Source organism: Fulmarus glacialis, unplaced genomic scaffold (assembly GCF_000690835.1).
Source record: "Fulmarus glacialis isolate BGI_N327 unplaced genomic scaffold, ASM69083v1 scaffold18616, whole genome shotgun sequence".
Classification (NCBI taxonomy): domain Eukaryota; kingdom Metazoa; phylum Chordata; class Aves; order Procellariiformes; family Procellariidae; genus Fulmarus; species Fulmarus glacialis.
This window is the reverse complement of record NW_009216444.1, coordinates 1-15665: the sequence shown is the minus strand read 5'-3', so window position 1 is coordinate 15665 and position 15665 is coordinate 1. Positions and strand designations below refer to the sequence as shown.

Below are 15665 nucleotides of genomic sequence, written 5' to 3'. Positions count from 1 at the left end.
CCACTGTGCCTATAAATCAGACAAACGGTTATTCATACCTGCACTTAGCAGCCTTTTCAGTGGAGAAAATCAGCTCAACACTCAATTAACGTATGACATTTCTGTAATAGCAGACTCTGGGAATTTCCACTGCCTTGTCCCACTTACCTACCCTCAGTAGTAATTTGTGTACAGCACAGTGTCAGTTAGAGAGTCTCTGCGTATAAAGTCACTACAGAAAGGAAAACTGACTATTTTTCGGATGTCACCACTAATGTTGTGCTCTAATCTCAGGTTTAACTATTTCAAAATAGACACAAACATTTAGGTATTGCCAGGTATTTGGAAATTGTTGCAAATACAGGTAAATTCTTCTGGCTAGAGCATTTTTTTACCTCTTCATGTTCAGAATGCTTTAAGATTTCTGAAGGGTATAGAATATAGCTCATTTACTCTAACTTCACATCACTTGTTACTTGCATAATGAATTAACCCAAGTGGAAGACACAGGGGATGATCATAGAAGACACTTCCACATAAATACATAGCAGTTTCCATGTGAATTAATAGGTGAGAAAGAGAAATTCAGAACATTTCAGGACATACTAGTATTAGATAACTATAACCTCTCTGATAAACACAAGGGAAAAAACACACTCCTCTCAAACTGTTTCACTTTCCAACTCCATTATAGAAATATTTTCTATAGAGTTTACAATTCTGGGGTCTCTCTACTATGAAACGTGTTCCTTTTGCAGGTTTTTTTCAAACCACTACTAATAAAATACTCTCTATTTTGAAAGCCTGCCTCAGCAATGATGATTTAATTTACTTTGGGTAATTTTTATTGGCACAAAACATTTGACCAAAGAACATGAATTTGAAAAAAGAAATTAGCTCCTCTAAGTGTGTTTTCCTATAGAAGAGCTGTAGTCATGTTTCCTTTACATACTTTAGCACGGAAAAAAGTTAAATCACTTAACTTTTAACTTAACTTTCTTCAAGCACTGACACTGACACTTTTTTAACAGATACTCAGTTAATTTCAGTCTCAAATATTGGCAAAAATGTCTTTAGCTGTAAGATCTCGGAGATGGGTTCCTTTCTTTCCTGGTAAAAGTCAAGCCCAGTTAGCAGCTCCACATCCCGAACACGTGCAGAATGAGCCTGAACTCTTTCTTCAACCCATTCAGAAGGTGTCTTATTTTCCTGCCAAAACAAACAAGAACAATGTTCAAACACATAAAAGGCACTCTGTTGTTTGGTGGTGGTGTTAGACAATAACCAGTGTTTGAACTGGTTTGACAGACTAAAGGCCTCCAGTTGGTAAAACCTCTTTCAAGTTTTCCTAGACATCTTTACAGCCTTGCATTTAGGGATCTCATTTAAACAGAATCAAATGGCTGTCCCCTCTCCCCACCTCCCCACCTCCAAAGTAACAGAGAAGCAAAATTATGCTGAAATGGCAAGTATGACTATTAACTACAAAGTACAGTTGAGCCATGTTTTAAACACACAAGTAAGGATAGTTTTAGTTACAGTATAAATTAGCTGCAGTGCTCAGGCTAGTCAAACAACAGGCACCTCACAGCCTGAACAAAGTCCTTACAGCAGCTCAGTCTTGTTTGTTGGACAGCAATAATAATTGCTAGATACACAGGGGAAACAATGGAAATGTAAGCACTAATCAATCAAAAATGTTATTGTTCAATTCTTTTACTACAAAGTTTTTTTGCAAACAGATGGTTATTTGCTTTTCTATTAACAACATCTGCTTCTGACACAAATGGTTCATTAAATTTACGTCACTGCAAGACACAATGAATATAAAGTGCAATGATATTTGGGGTTTGTTGCTAAACTTCAGAAATAACAGATGTTAATTTCTAAAATATAAAGACTAATTCATTCAAATTTTTATTTTGTACATTTAGTCAACTTTCAACTACCGGAAAGATCACTGGGCAGTTGTGGATTATCCACACCACAAATGAGGAGACACCCAAGTTGTTTCTAAGCAGCGCAAGCTTGCACCTGTCTGGAGTTATGAGTTCAAAGTTATAAATAAACTAAATAAGCACAGTTGTATTGCTTTTAGGGCCAGTTCAAGTCTGTGCAGCTATACTTGTGTGTGGGGAGACTCTAATACAGACACTGAGCTAAGGAACCTTCTGCATCCCAGAGTTTATGGAATAGACACTCAGGTGGCTCAACAATACATATTACACTCAGCTAATTTATTTTGTTTGCTACAAAACATGAGATTTACGCTGTTAGTGGTAAGCATAGATTTTATTTTATTCAAGTATGAATTTCAGCTGCAGAACCATCCATCTAAATGCCTACTGTCTAATTTTGATAAAGGTGGAACAAGAAGGAATTCTTCTAGCTACACTGAAGGGAGTAACACTCAAAGTCCTCTGATACCTCTGGAGTAAGTTTATCCTGCAGCCTTCCATAAAGCTATCTCAGCACCCTGTTGGCTGTGCTGCTGTTCTCAGCCCTTCTCAGATGACAGCATTTCTAAGTCCTCTTATCAAACCCTCCTTTCTTCTTCTTCCTTGCTTCCTATCAGCTCATTAGTTTCCAGCTACCTCTCCTAGAGCTTCTTGCTCTCCTAGTCATCACTTTAGCTCTCAACTCCTTCTCAACTCATGGGGAATTAATTAAACACTTAGACTTCTAAAGATTCTCCAGATGACTGGATCCCATTGGGAATCAGTTCACAAAGCTCATTGGCACACAGGAGCATAGAACTATACTTACAGCACAGCTTTCAGTGTTGTCAGGTCGATGAGGAATGATAAAAGACAAAGCATCCAAGGAGCCTGAACAGTTTAGTGGAGTATAGGACTTGTTCTTGCAGCTAGTCAGAACCACAAAGTAATGAGTTGGGACAGGGATTTCTGTATTGTTTACATGCCTACAAAACAAACATTAATTAAGGGATTTATCTAGATGTCAAGTATTAAAACCACAGAACTCATATCAGCATAGATCTTTCACTACTATATAACTTTTATTTATTTTATAATTGAAATAAATACCTGATGGGATAGACAGCCTCCCTATCTGTTTCATGAATAGCCAAACATGCATGGATTAATCCTTTTGCTACAAGCAGTCCCACTGAAACCAACAGGATTGCTTACATGGTCAACACTCTATTTTGCCAAAGCCAGAGATCTTTACATCTGGAAGAGGCAGGATAGACCATGTCTTTCCCTCCCTTTTCTGGCTATTCCGTGAACATGGTCACTTTCGTGTATAAACTTATGAGGAGCTGAATGCTTCCCAAATTTGCTGTACATCTTCAGTATTCAACAAAACACCATCACTGAAACATTATACTGCTTCATATGACTGACTAACCATGCTGAATAAAACATGCTTATTCCAAACTGTAGACAACATTATGTGGTCAACTAGGTATTACAGCATTCTGCTTGGAAGGAAGTTCTAGACTTTCCTCCCTTCCACCCTCCTACTTCGTGGCAGAGCAGATTTTCCCATTCTCAAACCATTTTTGACAGATGTGGTATTAAGTCTAGCCTTGAATAAAACATCTCCAGGGACAGATTCAGCTGTGCAGATTTCCCAGCACTTTTCTACTACATAAGCGTTCTTACTGTCACAAGCCATTTTCTCTATATTTGGAACAATCTAAGTTGTTTGTTCTTACTCTGTTTTTTCCTCCTTCTGTCCTCATTCACTAACATAAATAATTGGTCTTTACCTTTTATATTTCTCTTTTATAGAATTTTTTTTTATGTAAGTCTTCTTTTATTCCTGTTTCTACACACAGATGATTTTTTAAACTTATTTTGTTATGCTACCAGAGCTCACTAAAATGTACCTAGAACTTGTCAGACCTTCAAGGGACCTGTTTAAGCCATAGCTATGCAAAGGTACCACTCAAGAATTTTACATTCCCAGTTACCTGATTCAGTGAAGGCAAACACAGAAATCTGATCTTTGATAAAACACATCAGTTTGAGACAACAGGGAGAAACAACAAACAGGTGAGTGAGCACAACATGAAACTGAGAAAATTAAGCTTAAGCACATCTTCTGCATATTTAAATGTCATATATTCTCCCAGTATTTCCGTTGCAGAGGCCCAAAAATCTAGGCACAAGCTTGGGAAACAAATTACTGGTCTGTATCCGTGCATGTGTACATAGATACACATGTAACTGCAAAGCTTTTTTCTCTTTACTGGAACTTCAACTTCTACAGTACTGTATCTGTTTGCAAGAGTATTTGCTGTTGTATGAGTAACAGTGGATGTAATATTACTCCATTATTATGTCATACTTGTTTCTTGTTCTTTTTGAACAGAAGTTTGTTTGTGTGGAAATACAGTGGGAAATAAACTGGTCTGGCTTTTCCATGTACTTACTGCTTAATTTCATCAAGGGTATCAAAATGGCCATCATAATTGTAATCAAACACTGGTCCACTGATAACATTTACTCCATTCCTTTCTCTAGCATACTCCTGAAGAAGCACATTATGGAAATAGTCCCATATGTCTGTCATTAAAAGAAAATATAAGCATATTTACCATAAATGTGAAGTTATTTCACCACTAAAGAAAAAGAACATCTTTCTTGCTTCGCTATAGATCAATAATAAAAAGTTCCAAACTAAACTGCCTGTAAAATCAACTCTTGGTTACACAAAATTTGGATTTCGTCAGAAGGGACATACTCTCACTCACCATTGAAAGAGGCATGGTAAATGCTATTATAGCTCTGCAAGGCCCATTGCACTACTGGAGATAATGCATTTGACCTGAAGCTGAAGCTACAATTCTAGAGCTGAGAGGTCATTCATTTCTGGCCTTCTGCTAGCACTTGCAACTGTGCCAATTAGTGGGAACTGAGATAATGGCTTCGTGAGAGGAATATTTACCACCTGAGAGTTAGTCTAACTCTACAGAACTCATGTCAAATATCACTAGACAATTTGGCTTGTTTCACAGATGTTATTTGAGAAAATACAATTTGTAGGATATAAGTTAGTGAGACTATTCAAATATTTACAGCTATCATGGCAAAAAAACCAGATGTGTTTCAGGGGTTGAGGGCATCCCCTATTGATTTACCTCTTGCTTATGGTCTAGAGTAACTTCTTGTAAGCTTAAATCTCTTGTAGAGTTTTCCTTGGAAAATCAGATTTTTCATGTCTTTTATTTACTTGGAAGATTAAAGCCACTTAGGTTTTCTGGATCTCTGTTTTTTATATGACATGAGTGAATGAATAAATGAGGTCTGAATGCATTAGAAAGGTAGCTACATCATTGCTTTTCCTCCAGCTTTTTCCTTACACAATTCCTCTTTCTATCGTTTGTCTAAGAAAATGAGCCTAGGCCTAAGAGTAAAACAGGATGATATGCAGCTATAGAAAATTTCCTGTTAGTGATTATGAACAAATGTGAGTCAGGCTGGATGGAAAGAGTTAATGTATCTTACTGCACTTGTATAATAGAAACATCTGCCTGAAATAAATATTCCAAGATTAATACTGTCTGGTTTGAGTTTCTGCTTGATGAAACAGGCACTGTATCAGGGCATTGTTTACAAACTTCATCCTGTCTTCTCTTGAGACCTTGCAAAAGGAAAGAAAAAGTGCCATTTTCATTCACCTCGAGCATTTCCCCAAGGGGATATTTTCATGAGAGTTTCATAGCTAGCATTTCGTGTTAGGACAGCACACAGGAGATGAAGAGAAAATTCAAAAGTGAACAGGTACACCTAAGCAGAGGTCAGACAGGACTATACACAGAAAAAAAATTAACTTACATAAGTGCATTTTAAAATTTCACACATCTACTTTTAAAAAGTTTTAAATATATTTGCACAGGATCTGGATATACTGCAGGTGATGCATTAACGTTTTTAAGTCCTTGTCATAGCTTTATCAAATCCAGAACCATAATTACAGAAAATTAATCAAAATTAATCAAAACTTTGCAACCTACCTCTGAAAGCTCTATACATGGGAACAATATTGCTGGTGAGTAAGGCATCATACTGCTCAAGAGCAGATGAATTGAAGTCTATATAAAAGAACAAAGTATAAGTTAATGAAATACTATACAAAGACAAATTTGATTCATATGTCACTATAAATTGCAAGTACATGTAATTCAATTACATTTTACATTTTAGCATGAGCTGTATGATCCTACCGCAAACATATCTCTAAATTTGTTTGTACAATCTGTTCAATAAAGTAATTATCAAATTTGACAATAGGAAATGAATATTCATACAGAGGAAGAGGGACAGCCCTTCACTCCAACCCTTTACATCTTTCCAACCAGTTTTCATCACATTCAAGTTGTTCCATTTTTTAAAGAAAAACTTAAATGTTCTAAACTGAAAATATTTAGATACAAGTAGCAGTTGCTCTGCTTTTAGTCAGCCTACAAACACTGGAAACCTTTTTCTGCCCAACATGCTGATCCGAAGAAGTTTGTTTTGGTGTTTGGGTATATGTTTAAACATAAACCCACATCCAGCTGATTAAGACTTTCTAAGCTCTAGCTATAAAAAGAACCATGCTCACTGGGAGGATAGAGGAAACTGCGGGTGAAGGTCAGCCGTTCTGGGTAGTTGGAACAATTTTGGCTCCGAGCAACAGGGATTCTAACATCAGCCCGCAGACAGTCTGAAAGAGTGGGAGGAAGAGGAGATGTGTTTTCCTGTGAAAAGGAAAAAAAAAAAAAGTATTACACCCACAGCTGTGGCTAACCCAATGCTTTGTATGGTTTTAACTTTCTAGAACAGACTTTATTGAATCTTCTCCTATTTTCATAGTGAATCAGGTCAATGCAAGTAATGGACACTGATGTATTCTGCCTAGTGTTTTTCCTCTACTTCTGTTTTTAGGTAATTCAGGGAAACCCTTATGCAGCATGTAAAATTGTAGTAGCAAAATAAGCTTATACCTTAGGCAAAAACAGGTGACAAGTTTGGCTCATTCATCACTTTTACATATTTCTGGAAACACAAACTTGATGTCACATCCTCCTGGAAAGCAGCTAGTATATAAAGATGACACTATCACCTCATCTTAGCATCTGAGGATGCTACCTCCATAATAAGAGTCTGTGAAGAGTTGAAGCTAAATAAATTCATAGTAAATTCAGTACATTTTACTGGCTAGCTTCACTAACTTCACTGAGACGCGTTAACATGCACATTAGCTAAGATCTGGCTGAAAGTGATTCTGATGAGTATAACTGTTTCTATAACCTTTACTTTTTTTTCTAGAACCTTTTTTATACCCTTTATCGTAATTTTATGATAGCGTTAACTAAAACATCAGAATATGCTTTTCTGTGTTTAACTGCATTTTCTTTTTCACACTCATTTACATGTAATTTATTTTCCTTTTGGTAAGAATGGAACATATTTATTTGCTTTATACCTTTATAAACAGTAGTTAAACATCTAAATTGATTTTCAGTACATTGATTATTTTTATCAATTAAAACCAAGCAGAAATAAAGAACTGGAATGTTCTTCTTGTGCCTCCTTGTACTCCTTGATTTAATTTCTTTACTTATTTTCATGAGAATTCCTGTAGATGCCCATGTTATGGTCAGGTTGTATATTAATGGAAAATATATATACCACATGGAATGAAATATAACACACAAAAGACTGCCTTTGCCACTTGAGCAGATAATCTGTCATTGTCAAGCAAATGTAAATCCCAATACAAAATCGACATCCAATTCATTTGAGCAATTTGTCCTTTCTAGTGTCCAAATCAATAAGGCAGGGTTAATGCATCAGGGTTGCTGAAGAAACCAATATTTTAAACTCAGTAATTGAGCTGTGATATTCAACAACGGCTTCAACTTCTGTATGGTCTCTGAAGGGAAACCTGAATTGAAGTAACAAATGTCTGACTAAACATGCCAAGGACTGTCCTGAAGAGAACTTCATTCCTCTCACTAAATACAGTGGTCACACCTAATGTTATCGAAATGCAGCAGGCAATCTACTTTTGACCTATATCATGAATCTGGGGTATTAATAGCATTCACATCCAACTTGAAGCAATGAGGACACCACTCAACTCTTTCCTCGTTATTTCACATTTCTTGACGCTAACTATATGAGCTATGAGCTCTAATCCAAGTGCCAAGGCAGGAGGACAGTGTTTTAGAGCTGTCTGTCCGTCACATATGTAATACATCATATAACCTATATTTTCACAAACACTCCCATACATTTAGATGAAGGCTGCTCATGGCTATTTCCCTTGGACATCACAGGAGAAAATTCTCCAACTGAAGAAGTGAGAATTCATAATGAACCTACGAACTCTCAAAATACTGAAAAAGCAACCACTTAAGAATACTTCAGCTTGTTTTTTCAGGGATCTACAAGTCAGCAAGTAAACAATATCAAAAGCTGTGAGAATGGCTATGTCTATGTCACCTTTTAGTACAATGAGATCAACAGGTAATGCAACCCCAGATTGGAAGCCGTATTGCTAATGCTCTGTGAAATACACTCACCCTGCTACAACCTCTCTTCATGTCTTTTCCTCAAAATAGAGGAATAAGCTATTTTTAAACAGATTGCCTATGAATAAGAATAGAACGATTCTCAAAGAAGCTGTTGAAAGTGATCATTTATTAAGAAATGAGATCTTGACAGTGATAGCCACCACCTCAAAACTTCAGAATCAGAAAAAAATATTCATCACCAATTCAACAGCTTTAGCCCTTTAGGTCCTTGTCTTTCAGGTCAAAGAACCATAATGTCTTCTGAAGAGAACAGTTAAAACTAAAAAATGGCTTTGCCTATCACATCATGCATTACCTTTTCTGATGCAGGTTATTGTCTTTTGACTAGCTAGTAATTAATGTCAAGAAGCATGAGTTATTTCATAGAATCATAGAATCATAGAATCATTAAGGTTGGAAAAGACCTCTAAGATCATCAACTCCAACCGTCAACCCAACACCACCATGCCCACTAAACCATGGCCCTAAGCGCCTCATCTACACGTCTTTTAAATACTTCCAGGGATGGTGACTCAACCACTTCCCTGGGCAGCCTGTTCCAAGGCTTGACCACTCTTTCAGTAAAGAAATTTTTTCTAATATCCAGTCTAAACCTCCCTTGGTGCAACTTGAGGCCATTTCCTCTCGTCCTATCACTAGTTACTTGGCAGAAGAGACCAACACCCACCTCGCTACAACCTCCTTTCAGGTAGTTGTAGAGCGCAATAAGGTCTCCCCGGAGCTTCCTCTTCTCCAGACTAAACAGTCCCAGTTCCCTCAGCCGCTCCTCATAAGACTTGTTCTCCAGACCCTTCACCAGCTTCGTTGCCCTTCTCATTACATGACAGAGTTTAAGCATCTGCTGTGGTCTGTCATGTCAACTTCAGCCATCTCCAGGAATCTTTTTTCAGCAGTCAAGAAGAAAAAACACTAAACCACAAAAAACAAAACTCCCATAATCCCCAGCACACTGAGCTTTAATTGCAAAAATCCCAGTGATTTATACAAGTCTCATTGCTGTTTTCATCACACTGCATGATAGATTATATTGTTCTACATTTTAATATATTTTTATAGTAAACTTCAGTGATTCTACATAGCAAAGCTATATAAATTCCACAGGTGTCTGCAGGCAGGTGGAGGGACTATCTTTTTGCAAGAAAATCTGCCTTCCTACCTGGCAGATAGTATAAAACCTCAAGAAAATCGATGTCCTTCAATCTTAAATTTTCCTTTGACTGAGAATACTAAGTAACCAAAACTCTATCTGACATAATTTATTTAAGATCTGTAACTATATGTTATTCATAATATCCCTGATTCTGATATCACATGCAGGTGCATTAATACTGGCTTGATTAGCCAGACCAGTTTCAAAACTTCCAAATCACACACAACCAGCAAAACTCCAGCCTCCATCATCTATTTTACTGTTTAAGCCCTTCTTTATAGCTACCTAATGCCAAGAAATGCCCCACCTTACAAATTGTGTAAATCACTGCACAGGCTTTATCCACAACATAAGTAACCTAGGATGCAATAAAAATTCTGTAGAAATTGCAATTTTCTGTCATTCCCAAGTATTGTAGCCAAAGCTTACAGTCAAAGGCATTAGCTCTATCCCTCTGTCCTTCCACTGCTGTTATAGTTTATAAAGCTTTTTTCTCTTGATTAGTACATGCTGTAATGAAAAATCATGTCAGCTTACTTGTGTAAGGTAAGTCAGTGAGTGAGCTCTTACATTTAAAACCTTGCACCATTGTGTCTCTGAGAGTATTACAGAGGAAATTTATTCTTTCCTATTCTTTCTATAGAAAACATACATCATTGTATTAGAGTCTGTTGTGAACTATACCCTCCAATACTTGAGTCTCAATCATTCGCATGTTGCATAAACCACTATAAGAAACTCCCACAAATATGTATTTCTGTTGATTTAGATGTTATATTGGGCAACAACTTTCTTTATACACTTCTTTTCCAACTGAGTATTTGGTTTTCAACACAGGAAAATGTCTGAAAAATTATTTGCTGTTTTTGAGCTTTTTGCTGCTGGTGCTGAAATATTAAAAACACCCCAGCTCTGGTGGGATATTTTAACCTTTTCAAAGCAAAATCAGAAAAAAAAACTGCCCACAATTAACTGGTTTTCATTAAGGTAATGCACTTCCATAGTAAGCTGTAAGAGCAGATCTTCAAATATGATGAAGTAAAAATAATCCTTGTTGAAATGGACATTTGTTTCACTGGCCTTCTTAGGGTTGGATTTGTGATCCTTCACCCAGATTGTGAAAAATCAGTAGAAAGTATGGAGTAAAACTTTCTAAAATACTAACATTCTAGCAGCATATATTTGATTAAAATAATTTCCCCATACTTGTACTGATAAAGTAAGAAATCATATAGACATCAATAACAGTTCTCTTCAGACAGAATAATGAGTGTAAAAGTTATTTCCCCAGGGCAACTTAGAAAAAGCATCAAATTATAGGGGGAATTAAGCCCATGATTGTCCACTAGTTTACTGACCCTGAAAACTCAAACAATTTATTCCAGAGCCACATATCCTTGAACTCTGAGAGGTTCATTCAGCTATAATTACATTTTTCAGAAATTATGTGATGTAGTAGAGAGCAAATAAACAGAATGTACAGAAATATGCATTAGTACAAACTGTCTGGCAGAGTTGTACAAAGGTTTGTTAATAGGAAAAATATCACGATATTCATAGGAAAGCTTAAAAGCTTCTGATTTTGGAAATCACAGCCTGCTTTTCCTCAGGAATTGACAGGCAAGTTGGAGCACTGTCTTTACAGCTTATCCCTTTGACAGAACAGGCTTAATGGAACCAGCTTACCAGCAGCTCTATTCTTCTGTATCTTTTGTGTCCCTAACACGTGGCCATTCCCACTTTTTTAAACAACATTTTAAGACAGTTGAAACTTAAAAGATATCAAAGACACTTTTTCTTTTTCAGACATAAGGGCCTTAGTCACGTGATATCCACCAGTCCTTAACCAGGATTTCTGGTGAATGAACCACATTTTCAATCCGTTATATTACATGTTTAAGAATAGTACAGATATTTGATAACTTACAGGCTTATTCACAGTGTATGCAGTCCACAGTGGCATCCAGATGTCATAGCTGTATCCACTCACATACTGATGATGTGAAAGGAGGCAGTAGACATTTTTCTTCTGAAGAACTTTGGGTCTTCCATATGGCAAATGATACAAGTTTGCCTTCTTTACTAGAATTTAAGCAATAATTATTGATTCATTCTTCTATAACATTTTGGATGGCACAAAGGTTTAAGAGAGCAGAGAAAAATGTAAACTAAAACATCAATAAATACAAATAAAACCAACAGTAAACATGGGCATGTGTTTCTTTAAGCTCTTAGCTTCTGAGTGGAATAAAAAATGTAGAAAATAGTTTTCATGTTACGTTTAACGTACAGAAGCCAATGTAATATATAAAACTTGCAAATTCTTGTTTCTTTGCAATTTCATAGCAATATAAATCTTTTGAACTTGCATTGCCAGTGGAGTGAAATTTACATCTTATCTGGCTAGGAAGTATTACAATGCTTCCTAAAATTTCCAGAAACCCCATTAAAAAGCACTCAGAAATATCTATGGGAATTTTTGATCAGAGAAAGGCAAAATTATGGTTAAAAGGTGGGAAACAAGAGTTATGGCATATAGCCTGGAAGTGCTTGGGCTTTCTCCAAAGAACACTGAAACCTGTATGGTTTTTTCCAAGATTTTCATGGGATTCAGATCAGGTTCCTATGCATAAATGTTGCTATAACAGTATCAATCAGCATTTTTTAAAGAAATGCAAAGAAAAAAGAAAAAAAGTTATGCTTCTGACTTGGCTTTCCTACTTCACTTTAAATTGTAATTAACATTGCAAAAATTCCCACTGAAACCAATAATATAAAATCTAAACCAGGCATAGATTTAAAAATACTGCTGTCCTTTTCATTTCTTGCTACTTACCTTCTTCTGTGGTGAGATTTAACCTCTCATTTAGTACTGAAACATTTGATATCTGTAAAATATAAAATAAGCATTCAGAATGAATCCATAGTTTAGAAAAAACAAAGAAAAGAGAACACACTTGACAAAGATGATTAAAAGATCCCAGAAGCCCCTACTTGCATGCATGTGCATCCCAGTTCATCTATGGGAGTCAGACGGGAAACTGGACATGAAGAAGGAGATGAGTCTTCTTTTGCATGTGAAGGACTGTAAAAAGGTTTTTTTAAGAGGTGATTCAAGCTGCCATGTGTTCCATTGTTTGGTGCTGGTGTAATATGCAGCAAATCTGTTGAAACATTTAAAATTTGTAAGCATATTTTAAAGCAATTTTGAGACTAAAATGGCATTTTTAAAAGTCATTATCTTTCCAATTCTACACATTTCCTACGCATTCATTCTAAATATAGAAGAAATAGCTTATTCAGTTATCTAAACTATTATGGTGATTCCTACCATCAACTTGCAATTTTCTAGGTATGATGGTTCATTGCTATCTTCCACTGCATCAAGATTTGGTAATTATGTATTTGAGTACTGTTGATACAGTTTTATACATTGCCATAATAACATTCATAAGATTACATGATTTAATGCAGAGTACAAATGTGATTGCAAAAGCATTACATTGTGAAGCATACTAATTTATTGCATTTTTGTGTGATGCCTTAATCCACATTTTCTGAGGCACATACTTCCTAATTGCTCACTGCTAGGACTGCAATGGTCCATCTTAAATTATGAGCAAGAGCGGTAACTCTCTACAAGATTCTTATCCCAAAATTATTCCACAGGCACCATTTCAACAGCAAGCCCATGTGGCAGGAGAGCTTCTCTCTGATTCTTTAGCGGACTCCTTCTGCAATCAGAAACAATCTTCAAAGCAGAACAATTTCTGACAGTTAAATTTTAGCACTGTACAGAAGGCAAAAGAGCATGGCTTCAGTGTTCTGTGTGAAAAACCTAGCTTCTGAATGAATTAACTGAATTTTTAGTTACTCTTCTTTTAGCTCTTACAACACTGGTATTTGAAAACACTGTTGGTTTATCATCTAAAGTACTGGATTGTTTCTACTCACCACACATAAGGTTGTAAACCTCGATGTTTTCAAAAGCATCCACTTCTGTTTTCTCTTTAAAGCTTGGGCCATATGCTAAGAATATAGCCTAGATTGTAATAAAACTAAAGTTGTCATCTAAAGGAATCCAAATTCAAAACCAATTCAGTCGCATTTTACAGAAACAGGGTTATTGGACAAAATACAGTCTTTTCATAGTCATAAAAGTTAAAATACAGGATTGTTCCGGTAAAGAAGGTAAATTTTGCCCATTGCACATAATTTGAAGAAAAATGCAATGAATCGGGGGGTGGGTTATTCTTTAATATTTTGATGCAGACTTTTAATGCAGAAAATTATTGTCTGCTATGTTTCAAATTCACACCTTTTTATGTTAATATTGCAACAGCCAGTAACAATGCCATTTCAACAAATGCAGAGTTATGACACTCACAGATCCTATCTAAAGGCTAATATTAAGCCAGAAATATAAGCATTGGGGGGGTTGGGGTTGGTTTGTTTGTTTGTTTGTTTTAATACATGTTGCATTCTAAGAAGTCTTTGGGTCACTTAAGAGCCTATAGCCATGGCTAAAGCAAGGAGCAGGGAACTGGGGAGGCCCATCCCAAGCTCAGCAGAGACCTGTATCAGTACCACCAACGGTACAATGTAGTGCTGGGCGGACCTTGCTGGAGTCTGCAAGCATTGTAGCAGAATACTCATACTACTTAGTCTCACATTAGTTTCTACTACTTTATAAGCCTCCTGAGCTGCCTGCCATAAGATACAGGAAACATGACTAAACAGGACAATGACCTGTTCTAAAATAATATGCTTATGTTTCCATAATAGAAAAGGAATTTTTAACTTATTTTAAAAAGACAACATTAAGACATTTTGCTCCTTTATAAAGAAAAAAAATTTCCTCAATCATCGTGCCACCAGCATAAGATTATCTATGATTAAGGTTTCCATGTTAACCAGAATTTACCTTTTCTTTCCATACAAACATTCAGCACCATTCTGATCAGTATATTGACATATGGTTTTAATATAGCTGTGAAGACCTGGAAGAATCTGATTCTTAGGCACAGAGTATGGGACTAATAGTGGCATGCTTGACCTTACTTAAAGGTTCACATCACAGAAAGTACATGAAAAAACAAAAGCTCAAAATATTTTCACTGAAGTGAAAATGAGATGAAACTGCAATACAGGCTATACTAACATACAGGTTATACTAATGACTTTTTTGCTCTGATGATATGATTAAGATTTTGTAAGATAAGCAGAGACAATGAGATTTAGTTTATTTGAGCACACAGGTTTTCAGATGCTCCACTGAACTCCCAGAGACTATGAAGATTGTTCAGTCATTACTTCAGTAGAAGAATGAAAGAATGAAAGAATTCAATGTCCCACAGCTAAACATGGTATGCTTGGTTTACTGTAGTCTATCTGGCTCCATGGAGTTAAGGTGAGCCCAGACAAGTTTTACTACAAGATCCCAAGGAAGCAGGCCTTGTACACATCACATCGATGAAAGGCAATACAAATATGTGGACCTAGTATGTGTTCACAGTTTACAAGGCTGGGTGACACGGAAGAAAAAGCACACTGCAAAAACTATCATATATTCTATATTCTGGTGGTTCACCTAGCACATCCTGATTTTCTATGTAAGAAGGTGCAAGACTTGAATAGAAATCATCTTACCTCCATACTTTTAAATTCGTTATTATAGCCATGGTTACCCCTATCACAAAATGTGTAGCTTCTGTCCCTAAGGAGAAACCATTGTATAGCGTAAATAAAAGCGGCACAGATAGAACCAGGTAATAACAGTCATCCTGAATCACTGAACTCTGGATCATGTCTTAAGAACTGACTCTGGCGATAACATTGTAGTACTTTTTGCTCATCCAGTGTTCACTTTTATGAAGATCTCTTTCTCCCATAACAGAGATTGCTATGGACAGAAATAAATTATAGAATCATAGAATCACAGAGATTGGAAGGAACCTTTAAAGGTTATCTAGTCCAACCCCC

The 15665-nt window shown here is 36.3% G+C and overlaps 1 protein-coding gene across 1 annotated transcript; it reads right to left on the bottom strand.

Annotated features, from left to right (window-relative positions):
* Nucleotides 1-885: 885 nt before the first annotated feature.
* On the bottom strand, nucleotides 886-15399 carry LOC104072265 (venom phosphodiesterase 2-like; the record flags this gene model as incomplete). The annotated part of the gene is made up of 10 exons (XM_009579316.1): nucleotides 886-1188; nucleotides 2746-2902; nucleotides 4382-4514; nucleotides 5966-6043; nucleotides 6556-6691; nucleotides 11611-11765; nucleotides 12520-12571; nucleotides 12678-12847; nucleotides 13638-13725; nucleotides 15333-15399. Coding segments are annotated over 10 exons (1210 nt in total), but the record flags the coding sequence as incomplete, so codon positions are not given.
* Between the last annotated feature and the right edge of the window lie 266 nt (nucleotides 15400-15665).